We start from the raw sequence: 22,477 nt of genomic DNA, 5'->3' as shown, positions 1-22,477 counted from the left end.
TGAAATTCTCACCAGATAACAGAGATGCTGATTTGCAGATAGGCACAACAAAAAGACTGTCAGGAAGGTAGCTTTTGGCTATAAAGGCCTTCAACAGAAATGGACAACACACACACACACACACACACACACACACACACACACACACACACACATGCAAATGCAACTCACTCACGCACCAGCCCAGACTTCTCAGCAGCCAGAGACTGTTCTCATGTACGTGAGAGTTGCGTTTGCATGTGTGTGTGTGTGTGTGTGTGTGTGTGTGTGTGTGTGTGTGTGTGTGTGTGTGTATGTTGTCTATTCCCAGTGAAGGCCCTGCTGGCTCAAAGCTAACTTACTGACAGCCTTTTTGTTGTGTCTATTGGTGACTCAGCATTTTCACTATATGGTGAGTAGCAGCTATTGTTTTCATAATACTGAGACTGAAAATCTGCTTGATAACCATGAAGCTTCAAAGTAAGGGACTACCTCTGGTGCTCATCGTAGCAAAGAGGCTGTGACAACATAAGCTCTGTGGTATAGAGAATCATTGATGAGATCTATATCCAGGGAGCTGTAGATGGCTTCATTGAGAACTCCTGAACAGCAGGTCACTGTTTCTCCTGGAGAGAGAAAAATGCTATGAGCTGTGGTGCATGCAGTTTATCGTAGCAGTTAGTGCCACTCTCTGACATGCTGTGGGTAACCAGTTCAAACTCCACCACCACCAATTATATGTCTTCTAGTATTTATCATTTCTGAAAGGTTCTCTAAATTTATTATGTTTGCATGATATATGTGTGTAAATGCTGGCACTCTGTGCAGGAGTTCATTTCTATTCTGACTGCATGACGGCGTTCATAATAAATATGCTGTCAGTGCCAAGTGTTATACTTCATTAACAACACTACTTTCCGATATAGAATTGAGTGTAGTTACAATTTGACACCTCACAACTATGCTTGGGACAGCTTAAGGGAATGTGGATCCACACATTTGTCATTTGTTATTCCATGTAATACATTTTATTACTTAATGCCAATATTAATACTGCAATTTACAAATGAATTAAAGGAATCAGAAATCTGAGGAAAAGTTGAAGAGGCTCAAATCATTTAAAAATTAACAGTTATACCATGAAAGGCAGGACATGAAAATCAGAAGCACATAGTTTCCAAAAACGAGAAAAGTCGCATCAACGGCAAGTAGATTCAATACACCAAATGAATTACAATAACAGCCATTAAATGTACTAACACTTTCTCAGTTATATAAGAAACTTCCACATGGGAAAAATTAAAAACATAGATTCCAAGACTTACCAAGCGGGAAAGCGCCGGCAGACAGGCACATGAACAAAACACACAAACACACACACAGAATTACTAGCTTTCGCAACCGATGGTTGCTTCTTCAGGAAGGAGAGGGAAAGACGAAAGGATGTGGGTTTTAAGGGAGAAGGTAAGGAGTCATTCCAATCCCGGGAGCGGAAAGACTTCCCTTAGGGGAAAAAAAGGACAGGTGTACACTCGCACACACACACACACACACACACACACACACACACACACACACACACACACACACATATCTATCCGCACATACACAGACACAAGCAGACATATTTAAAGGCAAAGAGTCAGTAATTCTGTGTGTGTGTTTGTGTGTTTTGTTCATGTGCCTGTCTGCCGGCGCTTTCCCGCTTGGTAAGTCTTGGAATCTTTGTTTTTAATATATTTTTCCCATGTGGAAGTTTCTTTCTATTTTATATATACTCCTGGAAATTGAAATAAGAACACCGTGAATTCATTGTCCCATGAAGGGGAAACTTTATTGACACATTCCTGGGGTCAGATACATCACATGATCACACTGACAGAACCACAGGCACATAGAGACAGGCAACATAGCATGCACAATGTCGGCACTAGTACAGTGTATATCCACCTTTCGCAGCAATGCAGGCTGCTATTCTCCCATGGAGACGATCGTAGAGATGCTTGGATGTAGTCCTGTGGAATGGCTTGCCATGCCATTTCCACCTGGCGCCTCAGTTGGACCAGCGTTTGTCCTGGACATGCAGACCGTGTGAGACGACGCTTCATCCAGTCCCAAACATGCTCAATGGGGGACAGATCCGGAGATCTTACTGGCTAGGGTAGTCGACTTACACCTTCTAGAGCACGTTGGGTGGCACAGGATACATGCGGACGTGCATTGTCCTGTTGGAACAGCAAGTTCCCTTGCCGGTCTAGGAATGGTAGAATGATGGGTTCGATGACGGTTTGGATGTGCCGTGCACTATTCAGTGTCCCCTCGATGATCACCAGAGGTGTACGGCCAGTGTAGGAGATCGCTCCCCACACCATGATGCCGGGTGTTGGCCCTGTGTGCCTCAGTCGTATGCAGTCCTGATTGTGGCGCTCACCTGCACGGCACCAAACACGCATACGACCATCATTGGCACCAAGGCAGAAGCGACTCTCATCGCTGAAGACGACACGTCTCCATTCGTCCCTCCATTCACGCCTGTCGCGACACCACTGGAGGCCGGCTGCACGATGTTGGGGCGTGAGCAGAAGACGGCCTAACGGTGTGCGGGACCGTAGCCCAGCTTCATGGAGACGGTTGCGAATGGTCCCCGCCGATACCCCAGGAGCAACAGTGTCCCTAATTTGCTGGGAAGTGGCGGTGCGGTCCCCTACAGCACTGCGTAGGATCCTACGGTCTTGGCATGCATCCGTGCGTCGCTGCGGTCCGGTCCCAGGTCGACGGGCACGTGCACCTTCCGCCGACCACTGGCGACAACATCGATGTACTGTGGAGACCTCACGCCCCACGTGTTGAGCAATTCGGCGGTACGTCCATCCGGCCTCCCGCATGCCCACTATACGCCCTCGCTCAAAGTCCATCAACTGCACATACGGTTCACGTCCACACTGTCGCAGCATGCTACCAGTGTTAAAGATTGCGATGGAGCTCCGTATGCCACGGCAAACTGGCTGACACTGACGGCGGTGGTGCACAAATGCACCGCAGCTAGCGCCATTCGACGGCCAACACCGCGGTTCCTGGTGTGTCCGCTGTGCCGTGCGTGTGATCATTGCTTGTACAGCCCTCTTGCAGTGTCTGGAGCAAGTATGGTGGGTCTGACACACCGGTGTCAATGTGTTCTTTTTTCCATTTCCAGGAGTGTGTATAAAACTTCACAATTGTGCAGGAGATTAAAATAGGAAGCACAGCGTTCCCCAAAGCAAGAAGAGTTACATCAACTGAGTGTGGCAGCAAGCAGGTTCAACAAACAATTTTATCAACTAAAATAATTAAAATAACCTGTTAAATGTACTAACAAATTCCAAGACTAGCTGACCGTTACACAGTTGTACAAAATTCACCCAAATACTGAGTTTCTCACTAGATGCACCACTGATTGTAGCTACTGGAAGGCTGCTTAGCACTCCATAACTGTTAATAAAAAATCCCATAAACAATAAAATAAATGCTCACTCAAACATAAACGGCCACCCATATATTGCAACCAAACATTAACAACAGCTCTTAATAAATACAGAATTGCCCAAATTTGAAGATAAGTTGAAGTACATGCAATTGAAATGCACTTCAACTGGTACAGACTAACAGAAATTTTGACACAATCCTTAACAACCATACAATTCCTCAAAATTCAAAGTAAGCTGAGAGCTATAGCAGACAGCTATCAGAGCTAACAAAGAATGAGCATCCCCAAATTTCACAGCAAGGATCAAGGTAAAGTTTGGCAGTTTATCTTGATAAGAGACAGACCTTAAGCTTTACACACTCAGAAGTAGTAAAAAGAGTGCCAGCTTTAAAAGAACAGTTACAGAGATATAATGAGAAAAACCTCAAGTATGGCAAATATGCCTTAAGCTCCTGAGATCTTTGAATGTGCCAAACAGATCCAACTACTGGTTCCCGCCTGAATGGCAACACTTCTCTGGGGCACACATGAAACAATCAAATTTACTTACCTTGAGGCACGCTGATGTGGCTGGTAAGGGCTGCTGATTTAGATATGGCCAAGAACACAAATTGGAATTATTTACACTGACCGATGTCCATGCGCTCAAACATTGATAGGCACGTTAACATAACAGGTCGCATTCCATATAACACAGACATAGCCTTACAATATCAAGTACTCAAAAAAAGAAAACAACATTTAACTTCACTTAGGTGAGACTTGCAGGATTCCAGCCAGGGCATTATTGCCTCCAACCTACACAGGCGATATTCGAGATGGCGTAAACCTTACGTTAGGCCAGGAACTTGTCAACCAGGTTGCACAGAACATCCGTGTCTCTTTGCACCACCTACCACTACCAATTCTTAAGTGGGCCGCCCAGGCTTGCTGCTGACTGATTTAACCATATGCCATTCGTCAAGACCCTTGCTGGACAGTTGAAGTCCCCAAAAAGCCACAAATTGCCAGCCACTTTCCCCCCAGCCAACTGACCTCTCCAGGCCCCACCAAACCCACAATACACACACTTCAACCAAAGACCTTAGCTCACAACACACAATCAACTCAATATCGGCAACTAAATAGTTAGTGGTGCCAGAGGAAAGCCATACCGCCAATATTAGAGCTGCCACAGCTCAAAACAGACTGTAATTTTTTCACATGAAACTGACTTTTCTCTCCATTTATGTCCTTAGAAAACTTATTTTCTATATGACCCAATAACTGCAGCAACATATAGTTAAAGTAAATAAAGATGTCATACGTTTCCATCAAGTTTTCTAACAGTGAATCATTGTTATCATATATAAATATAGAAGTACCAATTGCAGTAATGAAAGGATCTACTCTCTTTTTTTCCTCACAGGAAACAATGGCCAGCGACCAATGTTATCGTCCAGTCTTCACAGGCATGGCACTGGGAAACACCACAAGAAGGCTACTGGAGACAACTCAGAATCAGATACTAGTGGTAGCCCATCTGCAGTGAGCACTTACAGGCTTCCTATAAAGCAAGCCACCGCTAGAAGTCTGGGTATGTTACTCCCAAAGATTGTAAACTTAATTAATACCTCTGTAGCGTCTTCAGTGTAAAACAGTGCTAGCAGTGAGGAAGGGAAATCACATCCACCAATCTTGGGCAGAGTGTAATACCTTTTTACCTCCATCTCCCCAAAAATCAGCAGATTTTTGAACCACACATCTTGACTCAGTGATTTTTACTAGAATCAGTGAGAACTCCATTTAAAATCACAAACTTATTGCATGGGCTTAGAAGCAATAGAAAGAGAAAGCATGTAAATCAGATTAAAAAGCTATATCTAAAAAATAAGATTATGTGACTTACCAAACAAAAGCGCTGGCAGGTCGATAGACACACAAACAAACACACACACACACACACACACACACACACACACACAAAATTCGAGCTTTCGCAACCGGCGGTTGCTTCATCAGGAAAGAGGGAAGGAGAGGGAAAGATGAAAGGATGTGGGTTTTAAGGGAGAGGGTAAGGAGTCATTCCAAACCCGGGAGCGGAAAGACTTATCTTAGGGGGAAAAAAGGATAGGTATACACTCGCACACACACACACGCACACATATCCATCCGCACATACACAGTCACATAATCTTATTTTTTAGATATATTTTTCCCACGTGGAATGTTTTCCCTCTATTATATTCAGATAAAAAAGTTTTGTAGATATATATGGATCACATGCAGCGAGAACCCATGCACATTACACCTCCTTATCGGTCCAAAACTTCTTGACTTCTAATGACATGACCATCCTGTTCTAATGACATGACCAACATCTGACTGGACATGTGACACAGTAACATGTCATTTGAGGTATGTTTGAAATTTTGGAGTAATCCATTATGTAATGCACAGCGTTTTTCCTTTCACGTCTACCTCTGCAGACTGTTCAAACAATGGAAAATCCAGGAAGGAATAATGACAATATTATGAAAAGGATAGATTTCTACTCACCATATAGTGGAAATGTTGACTTTCATGGAAATGTTGACTCACAGACACACACAGCAAAAAGACTGCTAAACAAATAAGCTTTCAGCCAAAAAGCCTTCATCTGAATTAGACAAAACACACACACACACACACACACTATTTGTGTGTGTGTGTGTGTGTGTGTGTGTGTGTTTTGTCTAAACCAGAAGAAGACATTTTGGCAAAAAGTTTACTTGTTTGGAGTCATTTTGCTGTGCCTGTCTGCAACTCAACATTTGCAGATTTTTCAGCTTCTTTCTGCCACAGGTGCGATGACCAGACAGTTTAGTCAAAAATCGCTCATTTCTTCTTTGAATTTTCTGTATATCTGTCAGTAATCAACTTTCTTAATGTTCCAGAATGATGAGCAAATTCAAGAACCAGACTCTATTCAAGAACTGTTTAGTTTTGTAATAACCTACTTTGTTGATACATTACACTTATTGTTCTTATAATCTCAGTCTAACACATGCCTTCTCTTGACTGGGCTTATGTGATCCTTCCACATTAAATCACTTTGGATGCATATCGTCTCACCCATGGTGTGGTCAAATAAAGTCAGTCTATCAGTCTATTGCTTGCATACGCAATTGCTTTCCAACACTTCTAATGAACTGAGTTGTCATTGTTGTTTTCAGACACTCAAAGGAAAGTGGAATCCACAATGAATCTTCATGTGTCCAGATGCACTAATAGCAGAAGTCTTATAATAAAATGCTAATTCACTCTTGTAGTAACATTGTACAGATGCTATATCAGAAGTAATGCCAAATAAGTTTTATTCTGCTTCCACATGAAGTGATCACCAATAACACAGAATGAGATATAGAATAGTACAAAGTCTCATAACTATAGAACACATCAGTATAAAGTATTGTAGCTGAGCATACAATAAGCAAGTAAACATAAGTGAGGCTAATAGCCCAGCACTCTGGGCTTGTATTAGCCTGTTGTGCACATGGCACAGTGCTTACTGCCCCATCAGTCCAGGTTGCGAAGTGACTTCTCTAGGACACTGTGGAGGCACTTATATCATGTGCTGTTTCATTATGTGCACTCACACTGTAGGGTTACAATACTATGGAGATGTCCATGTCTTCAGCATAGGTGATGACTGCGTAAGCAGGTTTTTTTGTGCTGTCACAGGAGAAAATGGTATCAAATGGTGCAGATGTGGACAGGTACAGTGCCCACTCCCCTGTGAGAAGCCATAAGGGAGCACCGGCAATGGAGGCAGCAGAGAAGACTGCGGCAGCAGCGACAGAGGCTGCAGAGATGGAGGTGACCTGTTGCTGACTACTCTGTTCAGCGGTGACACAAAGAGCGAGGATGGCACCTGAGCCTAGAAGGCACGGACTACGCCGTGGGAGCTAGGCAGATGCTGGAGGTGGCTGCAGGGGTGAAAGGCTCTCCGGTGCTCAGTTGATTGTGTGTGGATGGAACCATTCATAGTACCATGACACTAAGCCATCAAAGGTGCACCACAATGCACAGGCGGTGGCCTTGGTAGCTATGGATGACCGCTAGTATCCACTTTGGGCCACCCAAACCAGTGGGCCTAAAGGTGGAGCCTGCAATGTGGGCACTGGTGGGTAGATAGGCATCAGTTGGAGCAGATGAAGCAGTGTCCAGTACTAGCAGCCATGAAGCAGCTCCACTGGACTATGGTTGTCAACTACAGTGAACCTGTGTGGACCCCTAGAACCTACTGAAGGCTTCCTTGGGAGATGATTAGGTGATGTATTTTTTCATCTGGGTTATGTATGTATGGACCAGCTGCTCCACTTCTCCATTGGACTTTATATGAAATGGAGGAGTAGTTACATGCTGGATGCCACTCTTTGTGCAAAAATCTTCAAAATCTTGAGACACAAACTGTGGGCCATTGTTCATCACAAGCATTATGGAAATCTTTGAGATGGCCATGACCATAACTGCAGTGGACATGTATGGACAACAAACCACATAAGGAAATTTTGAGAAAGCATTAATTACTACAAGCTAAAGGAGTTAAGACCTTGGAGAATGAGTGCCACATGATAGGTGGCACACTGCGGGCTGGCTGTCACAGTGTGCATGATCTCATTATCAATACCCAGCCAAACCACATGGCTGCTGGCCGTCAGTTTTGTACAGGAAGGAGAGGGACATGCGGACAAGTTCACAACTAGGAACCGACTCTTCATTAGCCATCAGTAACACACCATCAAGAATGGAAGGCAGCTGTGGTGCATAACAATCACACTAAGGATCTGATACTAGCCTGTTAGTTTATGGAGCCAGCCATGGTGGATGAACTGAACAATCTGACATAAGATATGACTGGCCTCAACAGCCACCAAAATTCATTGTTGTTGTTGTTGTTGTTGTTGTTGTGGTATCAGTCCTGAGACTGGTTTGATGCAGCTCTCCTTGCTACTCTATCCTGTGCAAGCTTCTTCATCTCCCAGTACCTACTGCAACCTACATCCTTTGAATCAGCTTACTGTATTCATCTCTTGGTCTCCCTCTACGATTTTAACCTCCACGCTGCTCTCCAATACTAAATTGGTGCTCCCTTGATGCGTCAGAACATGTCCTACCAACCAATCCTTTCTTCTAGTCAAATTGTGCCACAAATTTCTCTTCTCCCCAATTCTATTCAACACCTCCTCATTAGTTATGTGATCTACCCATAAAATCTTCAGCATTCTTCTGTGGCACCACATTTCGAAAGCTTCTATTCTTTTCTGGTCTAAACTATTTATTGTCCATGTTTCACTTCCATACATGGTTACACTCCATACTAAAACTTTCAGAAATGCATTCCTAACACTTAAATCAATACACGATGTTAACAAATTTCTTTTCAACACTTTCCTTCACATTGCCAGTCTACATTTTATATCCTCTCTACTTCGACCATCAAAAGTTATTTTTCTCCCCAAATAGCAAAACTCCTTTACTACTTTAAGTGTCTCATTTCCTAATCTAATACCCTCAACATTACCCGACTTAATTTGACTACATTCCATTATCCTTATTTTGCTTTTGTTGATGTTCATCTTATATCCTCCCTTCAAGCCACTATCCATTCTGTTCAACTGCTCTTCCAAGTCCTTTGCTGTCTCTGACAGAATTACAATGTCATCAGCGAACCTCTTCTCCCTGGATTTTAATTGTTGTTGTTGTTGTCTTCAGTCCTGAGACTGGTTTGATGCAGCTCTCCATGCTACTCTATCCTGTGCAAGCTGCTTCATCTCCCAGTACCTACTGCAACCTACATCCTTCTGAATCTGTTTAGTGTACTCATCTCTCGGTCTCCCTCTACGATTTTTACCCTCCACGCTGCCCTCCAATGCTAAATTTGTGATCCCTTGATGCCTCAAAACATGTCCTACCAACCGATCCCTTCTTCTAGTCAAGTTGTGCCACAAACTTCTCTTCTCCCCAATCCTATTCAATACCTCCTCATTAGTTACGTGATCTATCCACCTTATCTTCAGTATTCTTCTGTAGCACCACATTTCGAAAGATTTTAATACCTACTCCAAATTTTTCTTTTGTTTCCTTTACTGCTTGCTCAATACACAGATTGAATAACATTGAGGAGAGGCTACAACCCTGTCTCACTCCCTTCCCAACCACTGCATCCCTTTCATGCCCCTCAACTCTTATAACTGCCAATCGGTACAAATTGTAAATAGCCTTTCGCTCCCTATATTTTACCCATGCCACCTTCAGAATTTGAAAGAGAGTATTCCAGTCAACATTGCAAAAGCTTTCTCTAAGTCTACAAATGCTAGAAACGTAGGTTTGCCTTTCCTTAATCTAGCTTCTAAGGTAAGCCGTAAGGTCAGTATTGCCTCACGTGTTCCAATATTTCTACGGAATCCAAACTGATCTTCCCCAAGGTTGGCTTCTACTAGTTTTTCCATTCGTCTGTAAAGAATTCATGTTAGTATTTTGCAGCCGTGACTTATTAAACTGATAGTTCGGTAATTTTCACATCTGTCAACACCTTCTTTCTTTGGGATTGGAATTATTATATTCTTCTTGAAGTCTGAGGGTATTTCGCCTGTCTCATACATCTTGCTCACCAGATGGTAGAGTTTTGTCAGGACTGGCTCTCCCAAGGCCGTCAGTAGTTCTAATGGAATGTTGTCTACTCCCGGGGCCTTGTTTTGACTCAGGTCTTTGAAAAGAGCACTGAAACTCTTCACACAGTATCACATCTCCCATTTCATCTTCTTCTACATCCTCTTCCATTTCCATCGCTCTTGTGTAGACCCTCTATATACTCCTTCCACCTTTCTGCCTTCCCTTCTTTGCTTAGAACTGGATTGCCATCTGAGCTCTTGATATTCATACACGTGGTTCTCTTCTCTCCAAAGGTCTCTTTAATTTTCCTGTAGGCAATATCCATCTTACCCCTAGTGAGATAAGCCTCTGCATCCTTACATTTATCCTCTAGCCATCCCTGCTTAACCGTTTTGCACTTCCAATTGATCTCATTTTTGAGAAGTTTGTATTCCTTTTTGCCTGCTTCATTTACTGCATTTTTATATTTTTTCCTTTTATCAATTAAATTTAATATTTCTTCTGTTACCCAAGGATTTCTACTAGCCCTCGTCTTTTTACCTACTTGTCCTCTGCTGTCTTCACTACTTCATCCCTCAAAGTTACCCATTCTTCTTTTACTGTATTTCTTTCCACCAATTCTGCAATTTGTTAGCTTATGCTCTCCCTGAGACTCTGTACAACCTATGGTTTAGTCAGTTTATCCAGGTCCCATTCCTCAAATTTACACCTTTTTGTAGTTTCTTCAGTTTTAATCTATAGGTCATAACCAATAGATTGTGGTCAGAGTCCACATCTGCCCTGGAAATGTCTTACAGTTTAAAACCTGGTTCCTAAATCTCTGTCTTACCATTATATAATCTATCTGATACCTTCTAGTATCTCCAGGCTTCTTCCATGTATACAGTCTTCTTTCATGATTCTGGAACCAAGTGTTAGCTATGAATAAGTTATTCTCTGTTCAAAATTCTACCAGGCGGCTGCCTCTTTCATTTCTTCCCCCCAGTCCATATTCACCTACTACGTTTCCTTCTCTTCCTTTTCCTACCATTGAAATCCAGTCACCCATGACTATTAAATTTTCGTCTTCCTTCACTATCTGAATAATTTCTTTTATCTCATCATACATTTCATCAATCATTTCGTCATCTTCAGAGCTAGTTGGCATATAAACTTGTACTACAGTAGTATGCGTGGGCTTCAATAACGCGTTCACTATGCTGTTTGTAGTAGCTTACCTGCACTCCTGTTTTTTTATTCATTATTAAACCTACTCGTGCATTACCCTTATTTGATTTTGTATTTATAACCCTGTAGTCACCTGGCCAGAAGTCTTGTTCCTCCTGCCATCAAACTTCACTAATTCCCACTAGCTTTAACCTACGCATATCCCTTTTTAAATTTTCTAAACTACCTACCCAATTAAGGGGTCTAACATTTCAACCCATAGAACGCCAGTTTTCTTTCTCCTGATAACAACATCCTCCTGGGTAGTCCCCACCCGAAGATCTAAATGGGGGACTACTTTACCTCTGGAATATTTTACCCAACAGGACGCCATCATCATTTAACCATACAGTAAAGCTGCATGCTGTTCACAGTACCAGCAGAGTAAGGCCGTTGTGGCTAGTGCTAAAAGGCCAGGTCAGTCAATCATCCAGACTGTTGCCCCTGCAACTACTGAAAAGGCTTTTGCCCCTATTCAGGAGCCACACGTTTGTCTGGCCTCTCAACAAACATCCCTACATTATGGTTGCACCTACGGTATGACTATCTGTATTGCTGAGGCACACAAGCCTCCCCACCAGTGGCAAGGTCCATGGTTCATGGGGGGAGCATGCAAAAGCAAGCCAAAATAAGTGTGGCCAAGGGTCCACTGCACTGTGCTTATGTTGGGCTGTTGGGCACATGGCACAACACTTGCTCAGCTGTCTGTCCTGGTTGCAAAGCAACAACTCTAGGCCAACTGTGGAGGCACTTGTATCACATGCTGTTTGATTATGTGCACACATACTATAGGGTTAGAAAATTATATTCTTTGCAACAACTCTACTTTATCACCCACTATCAGCAGCAGTTGGAATGTTTCATGTCAAAGAGCCATGAACAAAAAGAGACTGCCAGTTTATAGTATTCAGAAGTGAATTAGTTTATAGTATTCAGCAGTGAATTATGCTTCTGTCTTGTTGAAGATGACTAGAGACTAGTGTGTGGTAGTAATTTACCAACACAAGGCATATTGTTGAATGCTGTCCTACTTGAAGGCCACATTTTGTGATGATCTTTTTTAATATGGACTATTGGTCACTCCTGGTAATTATTCCAGGCACATAAGAAAGACAATGATGTTGATTTCATTCTCTAAACAGTTTTCTCTGACATTTCTGCACTTATTGCAAGGGAAATGCTCCAACAAGAGAACACTTGATGTGACAGAGCTGAATATCTAGAAATTGGCAAAAAAAAGACTAATTCTGTTCCATAACCAACCAAAATACCAGGTCTCTCCCTGCAGAAATTGTATGGAATAGAATTAAACATGTATAGAGAATGCATTTCCACCATACAGTATTCAAAGATTATGTGGCAGTGAAAACCACATAGGAAACCAATACCCATAAAAAAATCTGTCCTATGCCAAATGAAAAGCTGAGAAATGCAGGTTTCAGTCAGACTGTCAAACATTCACTGAAATATAAGAGTGTATGAGGGGAGTTTAATAAATAATGCAGCACTTTTTTCTGAAAGCTGGGTGGGTTTCTTCAGGATTCCAACACACTATATTATTCCCCTCTCTTTGGCTCCAAAAACCTGTTTTTCAACATAATGTCTGTTCCGTGTGACAGCCTTACGCCACCCTACTGGGAGGGCATATATGGCTGCACGGTACCTCTCTACTGGTTGACATTGGAGCCAAAGTCTTGCTACATTAATAACCTCCCCATCATCCACGTGCTGCTTCCCATGGAGTGCATTCTTTATTGAGCCAAGAGATGGAAATTAGAAGGTGTGACATCTGCGTTGTAGGAAGGATAAAGAAGAACAGTCCAATGAAAGTGAGCTCCATCTGCATGTGCAGACTTGTGTGAGGCTTACATTGTCATGAAGAAGGAGAAGTTTGTTTGCATTTTTGTGGTGGCAGACATGCTGAAGTCGCTTCTGCAATTTCCTGAGGGTAGCACAATACGCTTGATAGTTGATCGTTGCACCATGATGGAGGACATCAAATAGAATAACCCCTTGAGAGTCCCAGGAGAGTGTCGGCATGACTTTACCAGTTGAGGATGTGGCTTTGAACTTTTACTTTGCTGGAGAGGTGATATGTTGCCACTCCATGTATTGCTGTTTTGTTTCTGATTTGAAGTGATGAACCCATTTTTATCTCCTGTGATGATATTAGACAAAAAATTGTCACAATCCACCTCATAATGTGCAAGCAGTTCCACATAGATGGTACTTCGCTCCTCTTAATGGTCTTCTGCTAGGCAGTCAGGAAGCCAACAGGTATCACTGTACACAGAAAAAAATGGAAGCATGTTATATGACATTTTTATTGCAATTTGTCTGTAGTACCACCTCCTAAAATATTTACTGTTCCTCCTGAAACACCCTGTATACCACCTCTACTGCAACCACTGAACAGTGTCTTACATTGGTGTGACAACCAACCATCAACTAGTATGAATGGCCACCACCAAACTATTGCCAAAACCAAGGGAGACCACCCAGTGGCACAACATGCAGTGAAGCACAAGATGCATGATTTCAATGGCTACTTCTCAATCCTTGCCATCTGAATCCTCCCCACCGCCATCAGCTTTTCTGAGCAGAGCAGATGGGAGCTATACTTACAGCACATCATTTGCTTCCAAAACCTTCCTGGCCTAAACCTAAGGTAACTCACTGTCCCCCACCCCACACAAAATAGTGTGTGTCTGGCTGTGTGCTGTTATCTCATGCCCTAGTGTATGAAATCAGGTGCCTGGCCATCTGCCACCTGCCCCCTCTACCTGTTCTCCTAGCTAACCCACAGACAGCTCCCCACTCCCCCATGAGCCATTATATGCTTCCTCCCAATCCCCTCCCTGCCTTCCGCCTCTCTCCATCCCTCACCCTACCCCACCCCCCCACCCCCACTGTACCACAGCACACTCACCATGGGCCAGGAGAAAGCTGGCAGACAACTGAGCACAATGTAGGGAGACAGACGTGTGAATGTGATTTTTGTGTGTGTGTGTGTGTGTGTGTGTGTGTGTGTGTGTGTGTGTGTGGGCGCAAGGGGAAATGCATTCCAAAAGCTAACAAAGCTTCTGTTTGTGTACCTATAGGCAATGCAGCACAAATAATTCATAGATGTCAGAGTTAGATCATTGGTCCTTACTTTTACAAAGAAAACAAGCATGCAGTAATTTATGAACATAACTGGGAACTCATTTTTTCCAAATTGTGAACAAGCTGATGCTAGGGGTTGTATGGGTTTAGTGAGGTGGGGCCATAGTGCACACAGCTTGAAGTTCTCAGGGAATTCAGTTTCTTTTAGAGGCGATATTCCATGACTGGTACACTTATGCCATTTAGCTCCTTGCAGTGTTGTTTTTTATTATAATATCTAACATCGATTGTATGCACCAATTGTTCAAGGATCCTTCCATACTTGAAAGAGAAAATGTACCATGCAGAACTCCTCACACTCATTTCTACATTCAAAAAATTGACCAGACCTTCAAAGTTTGAGTAACTCAATGTATTGATAAAATTGGGAATCATTTACTAGATATCATTTTTAAACACACATTGTATTTATTAAATTACCAATTATGTAGAAACACAACAAATGGAATTACAATTTGTGATGTATCTTTTGATCTCCAAAGCAGTAAGCTTTGTTGCCCCACCACGTCTAAGGTTGTTCACTTCATGAAACCTACAAGTATAGTTACCATATACAAAAGGTTAATTCAATCCTAAATTTCAGTTCATTTGTAACTATTTGTCTAAAATGTCTGCTTTGTATCTAGTAGTGTTTCTTTGTTTAAGATAAAGCATCACTTATCATCATTGGTTTAGTGTGAACTTGGTATTCAGTTTGAAATCTTGTGATTAGTAATCATAGTTTTGGTGATCAGGTGGTCAAAACTATATCAACAATCAAACCAAGAAGGAGCAATACTCAATAATTTTTAATTCATGCTGTTTACAGAAATTTATCGCCTTGATTCAAGTACTGAATCAAATGAGATGTCTCCTGCTCCCCAGAGAAGACGGACACCCCGTCACTACCCCATCTGCAGTGGTGATAAAAGATTGGCATCACACAACAGGTAGTCAAGGTTTGTTTCTAAATATCAATAATACTTTTCAGTTAATCTAAATACAGTTGTAGTGGTATCCATCACATTACAGAAAACGCTACATTTTCTGATTATTTAAATCATTTGTTAGTATCAGTTGTTGCAGCTTTATAGTGTTCTTTCCTGTTTGGTTCTAAATTTTACAAAACATAAATTATGGCTGGTAGTGTATGCATGTAACTAACACAACATTTTGTTATAAGCATTTGATGTAATATGAATGAAAACATTTCTTAGTGCCATAATGTGCACACATTGATATTCATCATGAGGAATAGTTGTATATTCATGTTTCGCTATACTGTACATATTTTCATCATCAGTTGTGAAATATGCCTTGGAAAGCTTAAATTTCATATTCAATAATTCTCCCATTACAAAAAATTGATATTTGACCAGTTGGAAGCCCTGCCAGGCCAAAATCTTGCATTAATTCATCATTTACGTATTAGCTAAATTTTTATCTTTAGTGATATAATTTTTATGGCATCTTATAACAATTGTAAAGGCCAAAATACCTCTATGCCTGTAAGGCGCAGAAGACAAAACAAAAACAATGGGGGATATTGTGGAAGAATAGGGAGAAATGTAAAAATCAAATTATGGTGGAAAGTGGTGTAATTAGTTATAAGGACAATATGACCAATAGATTGTAAATATTCTTCAGTGGAGACACCAGAAACTATAATGTCATCCAAATAGTTTGCACAAAACAGCTCAGATGCTGTAAGTTGTTTCAAAAAACATTGAAAAATAGTGGGAGCGGTATTGGGCATGTATCCACCATAGTTGCGCGTTCATAGAAATTTTAAAGTTGCCACAGGGGCAAAGCCGGCCTGATGGTTTCTTTGCTATAACTAAGGGGGTAGACCATTCACTTGTTGCAATAGGCCAAACAATGCCAGATTCCATGAGGCAATCTAATTCATCTTTCGCTTGTTACCTGAATGCCACTGGAACTGGATGGACATGGAAGAAATGAGACCAAATCCAAAAAGATTCTCCATATGTTATCTACAACAAGAAATGTAAATGACCAGAATACTGACTTGTAAGTCTCTGGGGCAGAAAATTGGCCTAGAACAGAAATACTGTTTTTATTGTAATTTACTACTGTTCATGCCACAGGGAGAAGCGGAGGGGAGCCCAAGTCTCTATAAGTTTGTGAGTTTATCAATAAGGGCAGAATGGGAGCATGGGACACACATGTTGCTGTGCATTTTCAAATTTGCACAGTGTAATGAATAGTCCATTACATTTTGGGCATGCATCCATGCAAATAAAATTTCCTCCATTGATATTATGGCCATGTATCGTCTGGCCATCCTCAGAGTGAGTCACAAGACTGACAACGAGATGCTAAGCATGGCTTATATGCTCCACTGTGGCAATATTGTGCATGCGGGTCACAGATGCTGGTCAGTGGTGAATGCACACAGACATTTGATTCGCTTATCGGTGTATGATCGAAGACGGTGACACCATGATGACTTCTCTGCAGTTTAATTGCCCCAAGAGCCAGATTCCATGCTTTGTTCAAATTAAAACCATTATCTCTATTTATTAAATTATTAGCTAATCTAATCTGTATAGCTTCCTTGAAGACAGGTTCCTAAAAGGAAGAGGTGGATTTTAAAATCTTCACATCACGGTAATTCATGGAATGCCCCGTATCAACACAATGTTTGGCCACTGCTGACTTGTCTGGTTACGATAAGTATTTGTATCTTCAATGCGCCACACCTCTCATGAACGGTGCATGTTGTTTGTCTTATGTAGGACTTCTCACAATTTCCACAGGGAATCATATGCAAACCTGCTTTACAAAGCAGTAAATCATCCTTTACAGAGCCGAGTAAAGCTGCAATCTTCACGAGGGTCCAGAAGATCACCTTAACACAGTGTTTCTCAAGAATATGACCTATCTTCAAGGAAAGAGAACCCACATAGGGCGAAAACGCATTTGATCTGAAGGGATTACTGTCTTCTTCCCCATCACATACCTGCTTTCTAGGTTTTGCATTGAATGCTCCATGAATTTGCTGCGGAGAAAATTCATTTGCTTTAAAAACGCTCTTGAGGTATGAGAGCTCTTCTTGCAAATTATCTTTATCAGATATACAGTGCACATTGAGCACTAAGGTCTTAAGGACACCTATGGTCTTTGAAGGGTGATGCAGTTATTGGCATATAAATATAGATTTGTGTGTGTTGATTTCCGATATGTTGTATGTCCTAATGTGCCATCAACTATACGGCGAATGACAACATCCAAAAAGGGGAGCAGCCATCCTTTTCTATTGCTATAGTAAATTTGATACTAGCATGGATAGAAATCAATGTAATTCATCCATCTCGTGCAGCCATACCACAAATATGTCATCCACGTACATCCAGAAGTCAGTTGGTTTAAAATTTGCCGAGTCCAGTGCCTTGTCCTTGAAGTCTTCCATGAATAAAATTAGCTACCAGAGGGGAGAGGGGGCTTCCCATAGCAATGCCATTAATCTGCTCATAAAATTCACCATGAAACTGAAAATAAAATGATAAAAGCACATGTTCAAATAAGGCCATGATGTTTGTATCAAAATGTTGGCCGATAAGAGATAAAGAGTCCTTTCAAGGTACCTTGGTGTACAACGATACCACATCAAAACTAACAAGCACATCTGTACTATTTCACCTGACATTGCTAAGTCTCTGAATAAAATCCATAGAATTATGAATGTGGTGGCTACATTTTCCTACCAATGGTTTAATAAGAATGCTAAATATTTGGCAGAAAAATACATTGGTGAACCAATAGTTCTCATTATAGGCCTCATATTTAGCTTCCTTATTAAAACCATTGGTAGGGAAATGTAATCACCACATTCGTAATTCTATGAGTTTTATTCAGAGACTTAGCAATGTCAGGCTAAATAGTACAGATGTTAGTTCTGACGTGGTATCATTATACGCCAAGGTATCTTTAAAAGACTCTTTATCTCTTATTGGCCAACATTTTGATAAAAACATCACAGCCTTATTTGAACATGTGCTTTTATCATCTTATTTTCAGTTTAATGGTGAATTTTATGAGCAGATTGATGACACATTAGGACATGCTGTACATCGGAAACCACCACACACAAATCTGTGTCTACATGCCAGTAGCTGCCATCACCCGTCACAGACCATAGGTGTCTTTAAGATCATAGTGCACAGGGTGCACTGTATATCCGATAAAGATAATTTGCAAGAAGAGCTCTCATACCTCAAGAGCGTTTTTAAAGCCAATGGATTTTCTCCGCAGCAAAACCTAGAATGCAGGTATGTGATAGGGAAGAAAACTAATTCCTTCAGATCAAGTGCGTTTTTGCCCTATTTTGATGCTCTTTCCTCGAAGATAGGCCATATTCTTGAGAAACACTGTGTTAAGGTGATCTTCTGGCCCCCCATGAAGATTGCAGCTTTACTCAGCTCCATAAAGGATGATTTACTGCTTTGTAAAGCGTTTGCGTATCAGATGCCCTGTGGAAATTGTGAAGTCATACATAGGTCAAACAACACACACCGTTCATCCGAGATGTGTGGAGCATTGAAGATACACATGCTTATCACAGCCAGACAAGTCAGCTGTGGCCAAACATTGTGTTGATACAGTGCATTCCATGAATTACTGTGATACAAAGATTTTAACGTCCACCTCTTCCTTTAGAGCATCTGTCTTCAAGGAAGCTATAGAGACTGGATTAGCTAATAATTTAATAAATAGAGATAATGGTTTTAATTTGGACAAAGCATGGAGGAGTCCAGCTCTTGGGGTAATTAAACTGCAGAAAAGTCGTCATGGTGTTACCACTGCCGATCATACATCGATAAGTGAATGAAATGTCTGTATGCCTTCGACACAGGCAGCACATCTGTAAGAGTATTTCTTTGCCACTGACCAGCATCTGTGACCTGCATGCGCTGTATCACCATGGTGGAGCATATAAGGCCACACTCGGCATCTTGTCTTCAGTTGTGTGACTCACTCTGAGGATGGCCAGACGATACATGGCCAAAATATCAATGGAGGAAATTTTATTTGTGCAGATGCATGCGCAAAATTTAATGGACTACATTGTTGCTGTTTACTGGCCTGTTTACATTGTCGATGTGACTGCTGCTGGGAGCGAGGCCAACCACCTTGACACTGTGATCATTTGTGGACCGCCGTGATCATATCTTCCCTCTACAAACAATCTGAAGCTTGGTTACCTATCAGAGAGGGATGGATTTTTGCACTGGAGGGCAACCTCTCAAACCTTTTGATCCAGAGATAAACGAATGATAGCATCTCTCACCATCTGATCAGCGATTATCTCTTTATGCACGTCGGCCACAAAATGATGACGATGACTTAGCCCATGGAGTTCAGCTGCCCATGCAGTTCAGTCACCCACGCTTGACAGGACTGATGTGACTGCTTTGTACAGCAACAAAACTCAGTCTAGAATGCAGTAATGTGGGTGTGCTTACAGTAGTATTTCGAAAGAAGTTCACGCATTTGATCAAACGTTAAAGAAGATGGATCCTGGAAAGGGGCAAGGTGACATAGGACTTGATACAGTCATGGCAATATCCAGGAAAGGAACAAGGCATGACAAAAATAGCGTCAGTAACCTCAGAAGCTTGAAAGTGTTTTCACAGATGTTTTTCATATTCATCCCATTCCTCAATGGACTTTCCATATGTAGAAAATGGAGGCGAATAAACCATGGGGGCTGTGGAGGGCAAAGCAGCAGGTGATACAGACTGGGAAGCATGCCAGCTAGACAATACAGATACCAATGACTGATGTACATGATGTTCATGAGTTTGTTTGTCCAGCACCTGTGATCGGTGGTGCAATGCCTCAGCAAATGATTCTTGCTCTTCAACCAATCAATGTAAAATGTCTTTCATAAGAATATGGAGGACCAACAAGAGTAAAATTTGCACGGAGAACAAGACCACACTTGCTGCCAATCGTGTTGTATTTAGGTATAAGTACAACACTACCAGTAGGTGTAACACAGTTTTATTCCACAGAAGCATTAACAACTTGAACACAGTATTTAAGTAACAATCAGCAAGAACCAATTACGTGCACGAAGAGCTGTAGCAATACACTTAGAGAACTGAGGCCGATCATAACTTGGCTGGCCTAAATAGGCTGGGGCCCGGGGGGGGGGGGGGGGGGGGGGGGGGCTGATGGTGATTTGATGGTGACTACACACACAAAACTCTGTGGTGCCCTCTGTGAATGGTAGCACCACCTCACACAAGGCCTTTTGAAAGTATGTTTACATGTCCCTGAGAAAACAGTCATGATTACTGAAGAAAAAATGTAGTGAAGAAATTATTGAGGAAGGAAAGGAGTAATAGACCTTCTTACCTATTTGGGATTATAATTTAATGTATAAATCCAGTGATGGAGGAAAAGGAAATCCAATAGTAGAAGTAACATACGAGTCCTGTGTTAAGCTACCAGTAATCATCCAACTGTATATTAATTACATGTAGTGTGACACAGAGATCCACCATACCATTACTTTTTCTTGTCTAGCTTAATGAACTTCCATCAGTAACATTACCAGACGCCAAGTTTGTTTTGTTTATTAGATCATCCAAATACACACACACACAACATGCAGCCTCTTAAGTTATTAAATACATTTTTAAGAGGTTTTTCCATGCATCCCTGTCCGCTGCTGTCTTCTGCCAGTTGAAGCCTGCAACTTTCCTGATTTCATTATCCCAGCAGTCAGGTGGTCTCCCTGGTGGTCTTTGTTTTTTTCCATAGATCTCTGAGCAGTTCTAAGTTTCCTTTTGAAATGTTTATTGAAAGTCCAAGTTTCACACCCATACGTTAAAACCAATAGGACACACTGATCAAAAACTGTCTTCTTTAAGTAGACTGGCATGTTAGATTTGAAAACTGTTGCATTCCTTCTGTAAGACCTCCAACCCAGTTTAATTCAACGAAAAATTTCAGGTTTCAAATCCACTTTGGGGTCAATTAATTGCCCCAGATAAACGTATTCTGTAACATTGGTTAGGATGTTGCTGTTTAGTGTTACTTGTCCTGCAGCTACCAAATTATTATGCATAACCTTAGTTTTAGAGTGATTTATTTTAAATCCAACTTCCTGACAATGATATGTTAAGTCTTTTATAGAGGACTGCACTTCCATCTTACTGTTAGCTAGGACCACTATATCATCAGCAAATCTCAGTTTGGTAAGCCTTTTACCATTTATCCTTATTCCTCTGTTGTTCCAAATAATTTTGGACATAGCCATCTTCAAAACTGTTATAAATAACTTCAGGAATATAGGATCACCCTGCTTGACTCCTTTTCCAATGGGAAATTCACATTTGTTTTTTCCTACATTGATAGATGATACAGAAGTGTCACAAATGTTGCACAATATGTTTATATATTTTGTTTCCACTCCTTGCTTGGCCATTGCTTGTATGACATCAGTGTGGCTGGCAGAATAAAAGGCTTTTTCGAAGTCAATTAAGGCTATGCATAATGGCATTTCATACTCATTGTCTCGACTGATTACCTCATGCATTGTGTTTATATGGTCAATTGTACTGAAACCACTGCGATATCCAGCTTGTTCTATGGGTTGTGCAGTCTCCACTACTATTTTAATGTGACTTATCGGGACTTTAGTGAACACTTTATATATAACAGAAAGTAAGCTAATGGGGCGGTAGTTTTGTATGTCGGCTTTCATATTCTTCCTTTTACACTTACACAGTTCTGAATATTCCACCTTGTCACAGGAAGTTTTAATTTTTATCTCTCATCTTTTTACAAATAAAGCTTTGGTTTCCGCTCTTAACTTTCCTGGTTGTTTAGTAATTGTGGTCAGTCCACCTATTTGTTTTGCAGTTTCCATTATCGTTTCAGCTAGGTTTTCTTCTGTTGACTCTTCTAATCTCACTCAAAGGGTATACACAAAATCCTTTTTCCTTTCATTCAGTTTATCCATACCGATAATTTCTTTTTTCTGTTATATTAGTTTTCTTCGTTCTTGTTGAGTAT

At 41.4% G+C, this 22,477-nt stretch overlaps 1 protein-coding gene across 1 annotated transcript in view; it reads left to right on the top strand.

The window, feature by feature from the left end:
• LOC126298023 (Down syndrome cell adhesion molecule-like protein Dscam2) overlaps positions 1 to 22,477 on the top strand; it is a 632,609-nt gene that overhangs the window by 603,720 nt on the left and 6,412 nt on the right. Inside the window, exons 34-35 of the mRNA XM_049989376.1 lie at positions 4,851 to 5,018; positions 15,258 to 15,387. Of these exons, the coding sequence (XP_049845333.1) occupies positions 4,851 to 5,018; positions 15,258 to 15,382 (293 nt within the window). The 3' untranslated portion in view covers positions 15,383 to 15,387. The remainder of the gene's footprint in view (positions 1 to 4,850; positions 5,019 to 15,257; positions 15,388 to 22,477) is intronic.

Source organism: Schistocerca gregaria, chromosome 1, assembly GCF_023897955.1.
Source record: "Schistocerca gregaria isolate iqSchGreg1 chromosome 1, iqSchGreg1.2, whole genome shotgun sequence".
Taxonomy (NCBI): domain Eukaryota; kingdom Metazoa; phylum Arthropoda; class Insecta; order Orthoptera; family Acrididae; genus Schistocerca; species Schistocerca gregaria.
Note: the sequence above shows the minus strand (reverse complement) of the source record. Positions and strands in the feature narration are given on the sequence as shown.